This window comes from Pseudochaenichthys georgianus, chromosome 14 (assembly GCF_902827115.2).
Source record: "Pseudochaenichthys georgianus chromosome 14, fPseGeo1.2, whole genome shotgun sequence".
NCBI lineage: Eukaryota > Metazoa > Chordata > Actinopteri > Perciformes > Channichthyidae > Pseudochaenichthys > Pseudochaenichthys georgianus.
Genome location: NC_047516.1, coordinates 22,552,568 through 22,567,165, shown reverse-complemented (window position 1 = coordinate 22,567,165; position 14,598 = coordinate 22,552,568). Strand labels below are relative to the sequence as shown.

The following is a 14,598-nucleotide window of genomic DNA, read 5'->3' as shown; positions in this document are numbered from 1 at the left end:
GTCCCATGGAGGTCCCCCGTAAAGGGAGGGACTTCGCCTCTCTATAGAAAGTCACTAACAATTGTGCAATATTAGAAAAAGCCCCACAGTTTGCTAAGCTAATTTATTCCTTTTTTTTTTTTTAAACACAAACATGTTGTTTAAAAAGGAAAAAAGTCTAAGTGTATAGACTTATATATTAGATTAAAGGAAAGCACACAATATAAAAAATATATATAAATGAGAAACAATATGAACACTATGGTAAGAAAATAAGCAGGTAGCAGGTAAGTGAATATATAAAGTATGAAAGGAGCCTTTCATGTCTGCAGCTCATTCAGAATGCAGCGGCTCGTCTGGTCTTCAACCTTCCAAAATGTTCCCACACCATGCCGCTCCTCCGCTCCCTCCACTGGCTTCCGGTAACTGCTAGAATCCACTTCAAGACACTGGTACTTGCGTACCATGCTGCGAATGGGTCTGGCCCTTCCTACATCCAGGACATGGTTAAACCGTACACCCCAGCACGTGCTCTACGCTCTGCATCAGCCAAACGGCTCGCTGCACCCTCGCTGCGAGGGGGATCCAAGTTCCCATCAGCAAAAACACGTGGGTTTGCTATCCTGGCTCCAAAATGGTGGAATGAGCTCCCCATTGAAATCAGGACCGCAGAAAGCTTACACACCTTCCGGCGCAGACTGAAAACTCATCTCTTTCGACTCCACCTCGAGCGATAGAACTAACAAAGCACTTATATACTAATAAAGGACTGGCTTATCTAAAGCCAGTTGAGTAGCACTTGAAACGATTGGCTCTTTGAAACCTGATGTTCTTATATGATTCTGTTTTCTTCAAGGTTGTGTCTTCCTGGTCGAATGTACTTATTGTAAGTCGCTTTGGATAAAAGCGTCAGCTAAATGCAATGTAATGTAATGTAATGTAAAAACAGATTGTAAATAAATTAATTTGTTTAGTAAGAAAATGTGTTGTTGTGCGATTTTTGTTGTTGTTTTTGTAAACAAGTATTCTTGCTCAGCAGTGATGGTACAGTCTGTATTTGTGTTAGTAACTCACTGTCTTCCTGTCCTTGCTCCAGGCTCTTCTCCCACGTAGACGACCCCTTCCTGGACGACCCTCTGCCCAGAGAGTATGTGTTGTATATGCGCCCCAGCGGAGTCCTCCTCCAGCAGCTGTCTCACTTCTGGCAGCAGTCCCGCGTCTCCTGTGGAAAGAACAAGGCCCACAACATCTTCCCCCACATCACCCTCTGCCAGTTCTTCATGGTCAGTGTCTCTCAGTGCTCACGTTATAGGTTTTTTACAACATAAATAGGACATACATGGAGACACAACTGCACCTGTTGTACATCAGGGTTAATCATTCATGCCCTCATTGGACACTAAAATAAACCATTTCTTGATGCTATCGATTTTCATATTGTGCGTTTTTTGTTGTTTTATTCTCTGTCAAAGTGTCTTTGAGTTTTTAGTAATGCGCTATATAAGTGTTGTGGGGGAAACTTCTGTGTAGCAATGCAGGAGGACTCAAAGGAGACACGGGGAGAGCTGGAGCTTTGATGGCAAACACTGATGGCTTTATTTGGAGCTTCGGCCGGAGAATTCACAAATCAAGTCACACAGTCAGAGGTTCTGACTTCACGGTAGAGTTGCCACGTCAATTCTGAAGATCTCTACCCCAGATGTATTTAGCTAGTTCAGAGAGAATAATCAACATGCTGCATGACAAGATAGAATCATAACACCTCTATCAGCTGACGCCAACAGGCAGGAACAGGGAGACACAACACTGAGAGCACAGCAGCCAAGGTTACAGGTGCGTGTGCTCAGTCAGGACAGCATGAACTGATGAACTGGGTAAAGTTATGGGCCTTGGAAAATATTTCCCCAACAAGTGTCATGTATTATTATTATTATTATCATTATTATTATCAACATATTACAGACATTATCACTCCCCCTCATCATCAATCATCATCATCAAAATGATCACACAATACCTGAACCATTATGAGAGTAAGAACCAGTGCTTTACCATCTAAATGAAACAAGTACAAGTGCAGTGAATACAAATAAATGAAAAAGTAATAAATAAGTAAATAAAGAGGTGCTTCTAGAGTTCTAATTTTTCTTCGAATGTATCAGTTTGCAGCTGTAGTCTTGCTGTGATTTTCTCCATTAAATGAACATGTTTTACCCTGTTTCTCCAATGGAGCCGTTATAGGTTTTTAAATCCCTTATACATCTACAAGTTGTACAATAGCTGCCCATTGCTCCTGTTACTAGGATGTGTTAAATTAAGAGGTCAACGTTCACTGTGTGTGGGTGTGTGCATGAACATGTGTGACCATTAAAGAGGGTTTCATTCTCCGATTCTCAAAAAAAGAACAAGGCAAGTTTATTTATATAGCACTTTTTTATATAGCAAAAAACCAAAGAAAAATACAAAAACATTTTTTTTTAATGTTTGCACAATATGAAAATCGATAGCATCAACAAATTGTATGTCCTTTTAGTGTCCAAGGAGGGCATGAAAGATTAACCCTGATGTACAACAGGTGCAGTTATGTTAGTATCTCCATGACAACATTAAAACATTACAAAGCAAAGACATGAATAACACAGGTATGAATAAAAGTTACAGTGCCGTGTGAGATGTGAATAGTTCAATTAAAAGCAGCGGCAAAAAGAAAAGTTCAGGATAGATTTAAAAGTAGTCAGAGTTGCAGCGGACCTGCAGGTCGTAGTTTGTTCCAGATATTTCACAATATCCCGAACCAAATTCTCACATGGCTCTACCCCTAGTCTTCCTAGTTCTTTTGAAACCTTTTTATATTCCTTTCATCCATTTTGAACACATTTCCCCTGTTTCACTGTTACCCGAACCCATCTTTGATCTTTAAACCACTTTTCTTTTCCATATTCAGAATTAGGATATCTAAACCTGATGACTTCTTCTGTTGTTTAGTGTGCCGATGGAAAGGTGGAGGCTCTGACCGAAGCTCTGCAGGCAACCGTGGCCAAGTGGAAGGGTCTTATCCCCATGCCCCTCCCTCTGGAGCTCTACACCTCCTCCACCTTCATCGGCCTCTTTGTGGAGGAGCAGATGGCCGAGGTGCTGAAGACTTTCGCCTTGGACTTTGCCACCGAAGCCACAGCTAAAGCAGGTTAGAGACCACCCATATCTCTGTGATGGAAATACTGTCTTTACAGGGGGAACTGCTCCTAAACATCAAATAAAAAGTAAAAGAAATGAAGCAGCTTACATGCAAAGTTTGGGAAGGGGCATTGACCTGAAAATGGTGTACAATAGGACAACAATGGGATAGGTAATGCATAAGTATTGTGTAAACCCTAACCCTATTATTTATTTTATATTTTATATTTCATATTTAATATTTTATAATCATTTTTTTAATTTGTATTCAATTAATTGTTTTATTATTCTTCCCTAATACTTCTCTATTTGTTTATTCCTACTTAAAATGCACTTCTTCTTTTACTGAGTGACAACCTAAGAGCAGCGAACCTTAGGGAAGTGAGAGAAAGGGATATAGGTTTGTGTACATTTTTTATTTAAATATGTATCACCCGAAAAAGAAAGATACATGCAGACAGTTGTGAATTTACAGCATATACTGTAACCATATTTGAGCAGTTTCCCCAGACCATATATTTTCAGTGTATTGAATATAGTAGGCCATAGAATGGAAACAATACTTAATTGTCATGAGTATACATATACAAACATCTGCTGTGCACATTTCTCTCTTTGCGTTGTCCAGATGTTCACGTCGAGCCTCATAAGAAACAACTTCATGTCACGTTGGCGTATCACTTCCAAGCCAGTCACCTTCCGAATTTGGAGAAGTTGGCCAAAACGGTGGAGGTGTCTTCAGGCTGCGACTGGCTGGCCGTGCTCTACTCCCGGGACATTCGCTTTGCTAATCATGAGGTAGATTTGTTTCCTCTTGAAATGTGTGTTTTGTGTGTGATATTTGGCAAAATAAATGTTGCTAAATCCAGAGGTGGGAAGTAGTGGAGTACAAACACTTTGTTGCTGTTCTTAAGTACATGTTTCTGGTATCAGTACTTTACTCCACTGCTTATTTTTCTGACAACTTTTTACTTTGACTTCTTACATGTTGAACACAAATACCTGTACTTTCTACTTCTTACATGTTGAACACAAATACCTGTACTTTCTACTTCTTACATGTTGAACACAAATACCTGTACTTTCTACTTCTTACATGTTGAACACAAATACCTGTACTTTCTACTTCTTACATGTTGAACACAAATACCTGTACTTTCTACTTCTTACATGTTGAACACAAATACCTGTACTTTCTACTTCTTACATGTTGAACACAAATACCTGTACTTTCTACTTCTTACATGTTGAACACAAATACCTGTACTTTCTACTTCTTACATGTTGAACACAAATACCTGTACTTTCTACTTCTTACATGTTGAACACAAATACCTGTACTTTCTACTTCTTACATGTTGAACACAAATACCTGTACTTTCTACTTCTTACATGTTGAACCCAAATACCTGTACATTCTACTTCTTACATGTTGAACTCAAATACCTGTACTTTCTACTTCTTACACTTTGAACACAAATACCTGTACTTTCTACTTCTCACATTTTGAACCCAAATACCTGTACTTTCTACTTCTTACATGTTGAACCCAAATACCTGTACTTTCTACTTCTTACATGTTGAACACAAATACCTGTACTTTCTACTTCTTACATGTTGAACTCAAATACCTGTACTTTCTACTTCTTACATGTTGAACTCAAATACCTGTACTTTCTACTTCTTACATGTTGAACCCGAATACCTGTACTTTCTACTTCTCACATGTTGAACTCGAATACCTGTACTTTCTACTTACATGTTGAACTCAAATACCTGTACTTTCTACTTACATGTTGAACACAAATACCTGTACTTTCTACTTCTTACATGTTGAACCCAAATACCTGTACTTTCTACTTCTCACATGTTGAACTCAAATACCTGTACTTTCTACTTCTTACATGTTGAACCCAAATACCTGTACATTCTACTTCTTACATGTTGAACTCAAATACCTGTACTTTCTACTTCTTACACTTTGAACACAAATACCTGTACTTTCTACTTCTCACATTTTGAACCCAAATACCTGTACTTTCTACTTCTTACATGTTGAACCCAAATACCTGTACTTTCTACTTCTTACATGTTGAACACAAATACCTGTACTTTCTACTTCTTACATGTTGAACTCAAATACCTGTACTTTCTACTTCTTACATGTTGAACCCGAATACCTGTACTTTCTACTTCTCACATGTTGAACTCGAATACCTGTACTTTCTACTTACATGTTGAACTCAAATACCTGTACTTTCTACTTACATGTTGAACACAAATACCTGTACTTTCTACTTCTCACATGTTGAACTCAAATACCTGTACTTTCTACTTCTTACATGTTGAACACAAATATCTGTGTTTTCTACTTCTCTCATTTTCCAAACAGCTGGTTCCTTTTGTTTGAATGTGTGTTTGGTGGCGTGGTCATTATTCTTTAGAGTCATTGCGTGCCTATTGATTTGAACACGATCCGTGTATCCATCACTTCCTGGTCTTCTCTAAAGAAGAGCGACCAATGGAAACGTTGTCATGTTGCCGTTGTTCAGCATGGAAACATTCATTTGCTAACAATGACATTATTGTTCTATTCATATAAAGGGAGGTTGGGTACTCTTTAAAACAGCTGCTAGTTATGGGTACTTTTTACTTAAGTACATTTCAAAGCCCTCTTTACTTTTACTTGAGTAAAGTAGTTTAGTCAGTACTTCTACTTTTACCAGAGTATTTTTAAACACCAGTATCTGTACTTCTACTCGAGTAAAGGATGTGAGTACTTGTGCCTGGCTAAATCCCTGAAATGGCTTCTCTCTAATGGCTCTTTTCACCCCCTGTAGACGCTGCAAGTCATGTACCCGTACGTGCCTCAGAATGATGACGAGCTGGAGCTGGTGCAGGGAGACTTCATCTTCATGTCCCCTGTGGAGCAGAGCAGTGCCAGTGAGGGCTGGGTGTTCGGCACCTCGCTGGGCACGGGGCTGTCCGGCCTGCTGCCTGAGAACTACGTCAACCGCGCTGATGAGTCTGACACCTGGGTCGTCCACGGGTAAGAAAAGGAAGCGGGGTAAATCCATCGCCATGTGTTTCTTGCATTTGCAAAATTCCCCGGAGGAGCTGGGAGGCCCTGGGATGAGGGTTCGACTGATCAAGCGCAAATACAGTAGAAAAACAGACGTAGCGTATTATCACTGATTGCCCCTCAAAGCCACAAAGACATCCGTGGGTGTTACTGCGACGTCAAATAAGTGCATTCGACCAAGAAGATACAAACTTGAAGAAAACAGAATCATATAAGTACATTAGGTTTCATAGAGCCAACACATTCTAAGTGCTACTCAACTGGCTTTAGATGAGCCAGTCCTTTGTTAGTATATAAGTGCTTTGTTAGTATGTAAGTGCTTTTTATTTTGTTTTGTTTTCTGTTTTTCATTGTATTGCTCGAAGTGGAGTCGAAAGAGATGAGTTTTCAGTCTGCGCCGGAAGGTGTGTAAGCTTTCTGCTGTCCTGATGTCAATGGGAGCTCAGTCCACCATTTTGGAGCCAGGATAGCAAACCCACGTGTTTTTGCTGATGGGAACTTGGGTCCCCCCCGCAGTGAGGGTGCAGCCATCCGTTTGGCTGATGCAGAGCGGAGTGCACGTGCTGGGGTGTACGGTTTAACCATGTCCTGGATGTAGGAAGGGCCGGATCCATTCGCAGCATGGTACGCAAGTACCAGTGTCTTGAAGTGGATTCTAGCAGTTACCGGAAGCCAGTGGAGGGAGCGGAGGAGCGGCGTGGTGTGGGAGAATGTTGGAAGGTTGAAGACCAGACGAGCCGCTGCATTCTGGATGAGCTGCAGAGGTCAGATGGCACATGCAGGTAGACCAGCCAGGAGGGAGTTGCAGTAGTCTAGGCGTGAGGTGACGAGAGCCTGGACCAGAACCTGCGTCTCTTTCTGGGTCAGGAGGGGACGCATCCTCCTCAAACTGACAATCCACGGATCCCTTTAATGTGTGTTCTCTACAGTTCAAGCACAGATGCACACCGTTTCCACTAAGCTGAATGCAAAGATTAAAGGGAAAATTAGTCATCTTCCTCTTTTCTAAAACTGTCTTTGAACCGGTTGTGTTTCCTCCCTTGCTCTACCCATTTATTCTTCACTATATTGATATTTCCAAGACACTTAATTTGATCCGTGCCCTGCTTATTCCTGTGTGTCCTTACTCTCATAAGATTGTACCAGTGTGTTGGTGCTCTGCTAATGTTCCTTCTCTTCACTGTGGATAATCAGTGCTATTTTTAAACGGCTATTTGAATAAAATGGAGTCCTCTGTCTGATCCTCAGGTCTCACTCCGTGCTCACCAGTGCCTCTCCGTCTATCTCCGGCAGCAGCGTGGCGGGGTCATTGTTTGACGGACAGCTGAACGACAGTCTGTTTGACACTCTCATGGATCCTCCCGGCCTTACTGGCCTCTGTCCTCCTATGCAGGTATTCAGCACTCCTGTATTTTGTGAATAATACTCCCTATGGCTTACAGGCTGCATGCTAAATGACCATTACATTCTCTCTGGAGTGTTTGCACCGGTACAAGAGGCAACCTTTGGTAGAGCGTAATGTAACCAACACACAACAGTGTCATTTTAGACAGTAAAAAAGGGAGATGTAAAGTACAGTTTAACTAACAAAATATGCTGTATTCATTGAACTTAATTATAGAAAAATAAGCAAGTAGGCAGCTGAAGAAACGTCAGGCAAGTATTCTGAAGTATTAAATAATAGTATATTATTACCTGAAACATGACATAGCTTAGTATGTACCTTTCATAAACCTAATGTCCTTGTTTTTCCTCACACATAACACATGCTTGCATCTGTATTATACATTACCATATCATGACCCAACTATCATTGCATTCTGTAACTGCATCCTAAAATGAATTAGTTCAAGCAGACATCCATTATAAATGTTCCCAACTCTCAGAAATGCGAATAATTTGACTGTAACTGCCGGCGGCTAGTGCTGGTCATTTGCATACTAAGAGACCCATTTTGCTGCAAATGCATATTACCTCATTTAAATATGTGCAAATAGCAAAGGAGCACCAAGATACTTTTTGCCCAGCAGTGAAGTTAGGGATGCATTAAAGCAAATTATTATTTTGTCTTTTTACACAGGTTTAGCAGCCCCAAAAGCAGCACAGTCCTTTTGTCAATTCCTCTTTGAGAGTGTTAAAAACGAATTAACTGTATGCTTGTAGCATGAAATAAAAAAGGCCATATTATGCTTTTGGGGGTTTTCCCTTTCCTGTCGTGCAGGGGTGTCAAACTCAATTTCATCGCGGGCAATTAGCATTATGGTTGCACTCAAAGGGCCGGTGGTAACTATATAAATATACACATATAAATATATAATATATATAAAATAATTATATTACATTATTGCCTCTGAATTGGATTATTATCGGATAGGGTAATAACTTAGTAATTAACTACGTCTGAAAGCAGAAGTCCAGGGCAAATAATTGCAAGTTTATTCTGTGCGCATGTCACAAAACGAGATGCATTGTGGGACATGTAGTGTATGGGCAACCTGCTTCTGTAAAGTGGCATGTAACCGTATAATAAACGTATTATATCCTTTGCAAGCTCTTGCGGGCCCACATCAAAGGAAGTCGCGGGCCGGATTTGGCCCCCGGGCCTTGAGTTTGACACCCCTGCTTTGCCTGATTCACCTCCGTTGGACTCCTTTGTTTACTTCCGTAACATAATTACATCACTATGTAACTCTTGTGCTTCTATTGGCTTTATTTATATTATATTTAAATTGAATCTTTTTCTCAGGTGTTGAGGCCAACCTGTCAGTCTTCCCTTTCCAAGATGAGACTGTTTGTGTGTCGCCATGGCGAGAGGATGGACGTGGTGTTTGGGAAAAACTGGGTCTCTCAGTGCTTTGACGCCAAAGGTAAGCACGCACGGATGTTGATTACACATTTTTGAGTTGAGTATTTGCTTCTTCTGTAAGATCCTCATTTGTGTTTGTGTAGGCCGATACATTCGCTCCAACCTCAACATGCCGTCCAGCCTGCCAGCCAGAAGTGGAAGTCACCGGGACTACGATAAAGATTGTCCAATTACTGTGTTCGGCTCCACCCAGGCCCGACTTGTAGGTCAGTACATATGAAGTAAAGTACATTTGATCTTGTTGAAAAGTTACTATAGTTTGAAGGGTTGTTGAATACAGCAAAGGGTACAATTGAAATGTATTTTTGGTCTATTTCAGGTGAAGCTCTGTTGGAAAGCCACACAGGAATAGACTTTGTTTACTGCTCGCCTTCTCTTCGCTGCGTCCAGACTGCTCAGAACATTCTGCAGGGTAAGACCTCGTCAATATTCTCACTGCAACATCTATTCAGTTTCTTAACTGCCATGATGTTATACTCACATGTCAGAGCTGATTTCAGAGCTACTGCTGCACGACAATGTTGGACTATTAGTGTTAGTTTTGGATCTGAATCTTTAAGATTTGCGCACATCCAATACGAATTCTTCTATTAACATTATTATTAAATTATTTGGCAAAAAAACAGATTTTTGGGGCTTTTCGGAAGGTATTTATCTTTCCCATTACTTACTTCCTTTGACCACAGCAAAACACTTACTTAAAGGTGGGGTAGGTAAGTTTGAGAAACCGGCTCGAGATCGCTAGAATTTGAAAATACACAACCGGAGAAAATCTGCCACTTCCTTATCTATAAGGCTCTAGCCCCTCCTCCAACACACACGAACGCGCACATGACCAATGAGGGCACGAGATAAGTTTGTGCCCCGATGGAAGGCTGACAGGCAGGTAGGCCGTACAGTATTACGGCTTCTACAGATGACATTTTTTTATGGATTTTTTGTCAAAGCACTTAAGATATTCATTGCTATCGGGATGTTAAGAGCATTCCATGGAATATAACAAAAAGTGTATCTCGAGCCGGTTTCTGAAACTTACCTACCCCACCTTTAATGTTTTCTTTTTTATCTATACTGTATTTCTTCATGTTAAGAAACATAGGACCAAAACTATTACTTTTTGCACAAAGTCTTACATTTTATGTGAAAAGGTATTTGTATATTTCCCATAAAACTGAGGTGAGTGACATTCCTTAATAGATGTAGAGATATTTTAACGTTCTCTCTATGATTCACTGTCTGTTAGGTCTCCAGCAGGAGGCAAAGACAAAAATCCGTGTGGAGCCTGGGTTGTTTGAATGGACCAAGTGGGTTTCAGGCACAAGTTTACCCGTGTGGATCCCCCCAGCTGAGCTGACTGCTGCCAACCTGAATGTGGACACAACGTACAGGTACACCAACCCTATAGCATCACGACACCTTCATCTGTGATTCTACAATTGAATTATAACCTCCTATATATATATATATATATATATATATATATATATATATATATATATATATATATATATATATATATTGTTTTGTCCCCAGACCTCATATTCCCGTAAGCAAGTTGACAGTATCAGAAAGCTACGACACCTACATCAGCAGGAGCTTCCAAGTAACCCGCGAGATCCTGACAGACAGCAAAAACCTGGGTAATGGAGTAAAGATTCTTGGCAGAATTCACTACAATGCCAGCTCTTTTATTGAGATGATTACCCTTAAATGCTTCCCATTCTTTCTGTGCGTAATGCAATCTCTGGAGGCCACTTTACACTGAGCATGAGCTAATGAAATCAAAACTAAACAATGGGCTCCTGCCTTGATGGTCTTAAACAAAGAAAAATGCACCTGACACTTAACACTATCAGAAGGCCTTGAAACGGAATAGTGTCACACAATAGGCACTTTGTTTTGACTCTGCTGGCCTTCTCAATCAAGATGTTTGATTTGGATGTGGGCCAAATCTCAAAATAAAAGGCAATGCATTCAAGAGCCTGAACATTCTTCAAGCTGTATATCATCATCTGCTGAGTGCCCATAAACAAACAGCATAGAAGCTTATGGTATCTGTGGAATGCTTTTCTTTACCTCTTTCACACAGGAAACACGGTGCTGATTGTGGCCCATGCTTCCTCCCTGGAGGCCTGCACTCGTCAGATACAGGGCCTCAGCCCGCAGAACTCCAAGGACTTTATCCAAGTTGTCCGAAAGGTCAGTCCGCGCTTAACTTAAAACAAGGGCTGAACTCCATGTTATGTAAAAAAAAAAAACTATTATAAATTGAAGCAGAAAAAATTGCTAGGTAATAACTTCCTTGTAATGTGTTATAGGTTTGTGAGCATGTAAATGGTCTGCTAAGGCTAAAATCCCCAAATTCCCTACAGAGGGAGTTTCTCTACCACACTCCTGAAACACCTTGATTGGACTTCTATGTTTACTGACAGAACATAATGACATCACTAAGTAACACTCGCGCTTCTATTGGAAAGCGCTCCAACATATTGTACGTGATAAGGGCGGGAGTTCTCTAGGCGGAGCTGGCCAGCTAACCAATAAGAGCAGACTGGGCTCTGGTTTCAGGCAGAGGGTGAAAAGAGGTGCTGCAGCACAGGCAGTATGAGAACAATAAAGAGCTTTTGAACATTAAAGCTTGTAAACATGTCACAGTCGAAGCACACCATACTAATATGAACCTGCAAATTAGCACAATAGGGCCTATTTAACGTTTATATTGAAGAAGATTCAAACCATTTGGTACAGCCCTAGTTACAACATTTGTATCCCCTTCTCATCTTTTTGTCTGTGATAACACACACATCTGTCTTCTCTCTTTGCAGATTCCTTACTTGGGGTTTTGTGCTTGTGAAGAATTGGGAGAGACCGGGGTGTGGCAGCTGGTCGACCCGCCCATCTTGCCTCTGACACATGGACCCAATCACAGCTTCAACTGGAGGGAAATGCTAATGCAAGACTGAAGGATTTGCTCTTTGGCTCTCTTATATTTTGGTGACCCTGAACTGCTGAAAGAAATATTTATTTTGAACCCACTCTGCTCTAAATCCAGCCCAACTACCAAAAAAAAAGGAAAGAAGAAAAACCACGTCTGGCTTCCTTCAAAGACATCATGCAAAAAAAGAAATGCATTTATTGAAGCAAATGTATTCAGACACACAGCTCAGGAATGAGAAAAAATACGTGCCACAGATAGAATTGCAGTTTGGTGTTTTGAGAATTGTGGATATTTCTTAAGACTTGCTGATGAATCAGGTTTATTGCCATGAAAAAAGTGACGTTAAGTCTGTGACTCCTCTTCAGGCTGGGCGGTGAAGACTTGCTGCCTTCACACACACTGTGACAAGAAGTAGACGAGAAAGACTACCACCACAGAAATATTTTTCCATGTGTCAGAAATTATTATTTAACTTGTAGCTAAGACCCTCCCGCAAAAAAAAAAAAAGAGAGCGCAAAAGAAATGTTGACAATCAGACAGGGGAAAACTGATCTTCATTGTTTCTGGTGCCGAGATGGGTGGTTTATGATTCCTGTAAATGTCATATCATTAAGTGATTTTCTCTAAGTTAACATTTAATTGCCAACATGAATCGTTTTACTTTCCTGCAATGCAGTTGTATTACCACCACAGGAGCAACCAAGGCTTAAGAAAATGTATATAATTTAATACAGACCGCTTTTGGGTGCATTGACTAAAAATATTTGCTTGTTAATCACAGCAGCACTGTTGAATTTCATGTTTTTTGTTAAGTCAGATGATTTAAATGCTTACTGCCTATACCAACTGTTTGTTATTTGAGACCAAGCATCTATTGATACTCTCAACAATTAATAAAGCAAGGATGTGGAGATATGAAGGCCTATACATATAAGCCTGTGCCATGTGTTCTGTAAAAAAAAATCACTTCTTTACATAAGATATTAGTGAGAATTAAGTAGCTCATCATTTTTGGTACTGTTTTACACAAATAGCTTTGCAGTTGTTTATTAAATAAAGATATGCAGGCATTGCAATGAACAAAGAGCTAACTAATTTAACGACAATCTTGTGTTAATGTGCTGTTTATGCCGGACTTAACATTGACAATATGATTTTACTTTACAGAGCACCAGGTTGCACTAATTGTCACATTCAGAGCAGTATTGTTGCATATTAAGAGCACATAGAAAGGCCCTTTTCAAAGCAGACCTTTTGACTTGTTGTAGTAAGAAAAGAAAAGCACAGGAGTATTTAAAAAATGTCTGAAGCCTCTGTACTGTTCAGTGTTCGAAAGAGACATCATGCACAATACCAGTCCCTCCATTGAGTGCATCATTAATCATCATTAATCTTAAATGCTGTGCTTTTGCTGCAATAATGGCAACATATCCTATTGGACTTTTAGTTATAGAGTGAGTAGTTACATTCAATAATTCTGATTTATAAGGTAATATTGTTAATGATGCATTCAGAATACTGGCTTTAGGTGTTTTTGGCTTCTCTGTCTGGATATCTCTAACAGGAAAGACTCCTCAAGGAAGAAGCACGTTTGGACAGTTTGGACCCTGAGGTGGATTCATTGCTACCTTAAACAGCTTTAAGTTAGTCTAGGGATGTAGAGAATGGCTATGAAAACTGCACAACGCGTTTACTTGTGCGATACAGTAACATACAAGTTATGCTGCTTTAGTGAGACTTATTTTGGCGAACTAGTTAGCTAACAGTCACAAGCTAAACGTTATCCTCCTTGCCCGTCTCTTGCTAACTCAGGTAAGGGCTTTTTTTAGTTCGTGTGTCGGCTGAAACGTTAATTGTATTGTTAAAACCCTAACCTCAAGTGAGTTACCATTTCAATGTATTAACTATAGAGGTATGAGAAGCACCTGTAACCTGTGTAGCTAAGTGTTAGCATATAACAGTTTGACATGACTAGCTAACGTTGTTACCGTTTAACTGGTTACACCGGGGAAGTCGTTACGTTAACGGTAGGAATGGGGCGTGTACTTTGAGGAGCCATTGTCGAATAGCCAGGAAATCCACATTTCGATCGCTTCTTTTGTTGTTTACATTTATCTTTTGGTATATTTGGCTCCATAGGAACACTTTGATGCACATTCAGTATCAGTGTGTGAGGTTGTGGTTGCGATGCCGATATCCGGACGCGTACAGCGAGGACTACAAAATGACAATGAGGTGACTGGGGATGTCTGTTCAAAACATTGCAAACGTGAATAAATCATTTCAAATATGTATTTGTCTCCGACTGTCATTTGTACATCGTTGTTAATGTGATGTTTAGTAGCTTTGATAGCTGTCCATACCTCCAGACAGCCTAAAAGTAAGACACAAGTTGTTTACTCACAGCCCGAATGCAGCATCGAGATCCGTGGCCAGCTGTGATCCTCTCGATTAACTTGTGACAGGATTCTGTAGCTATTCTCCAGCGAGCAAGGTTTTTATTAAATACCTCCATCCCTCTCGTCACAACACGACTCTACACTGTGCAGAAAAAAACAA

The 14,598-nt window shown here is 40.3% G+C and overlaps 1 protein-coding gene across 1 annotated transcript in view; it reads left to right on the top strand.

Moving 5' to 3' along the window:
• The window catches only part of ubash3ba (ubiquitin associated and SH3 domain containing Ba), a 30,030-nt gene extending 15,699 nt beyond the window's left edge, over window positions 1-14,331 (top strand). The window contains exons 3-14 of the mRNA XM_034098630.2: window positions 1,076-1,262; window positions 2,965-3,163; window positions 3,782-3,951; window positions 5,994-6,202; window positions 7,484-7,628; window positions 8,982-9,102; window positions 9,185-9,307; window positions 9,421-9,513; window positions 10,345-10,489; window positions 10,635-10,741; window positions 11,191-11,300; window positions 11,927-14,331. Of these exons, the coding sequence (XP_033954521.1) occupies window positions 1,076-1,262; window positions 2,965-3,163; window positions 3,782-3,951; window positions 5,994-6,202; window positions 7,484-7,628; window positions 8,982-9,102; window positions 9,185-9,307; window positions 9,421-9,513; window positions 10,345-10,489; window positions 10,635-10,741; window positions 11,191-11,300; window positions 11,927-12,064 (1,747 nt within the window). The 3' untranslated portion in view covers window positions 12,065-14,331. The remainder of the gene's footprint in view (window positions 1-1,075; window positions 1,263-2,964; window positions 3,164-3,781; window positions 3,952-5,993; window positions 6,203-7,483; window positions 7,629-8,981; window positions 9,103-9,184; window positions 9,308-9,420; window positions 9,514-10,344; window positions 10,490-10,634; window positions 10,742-11,190; window positions 11,301-11,926) is intronic.
• The last annotated feature ends 267 nt before the right edge of the window (window positions 14,332-14,598 follow it).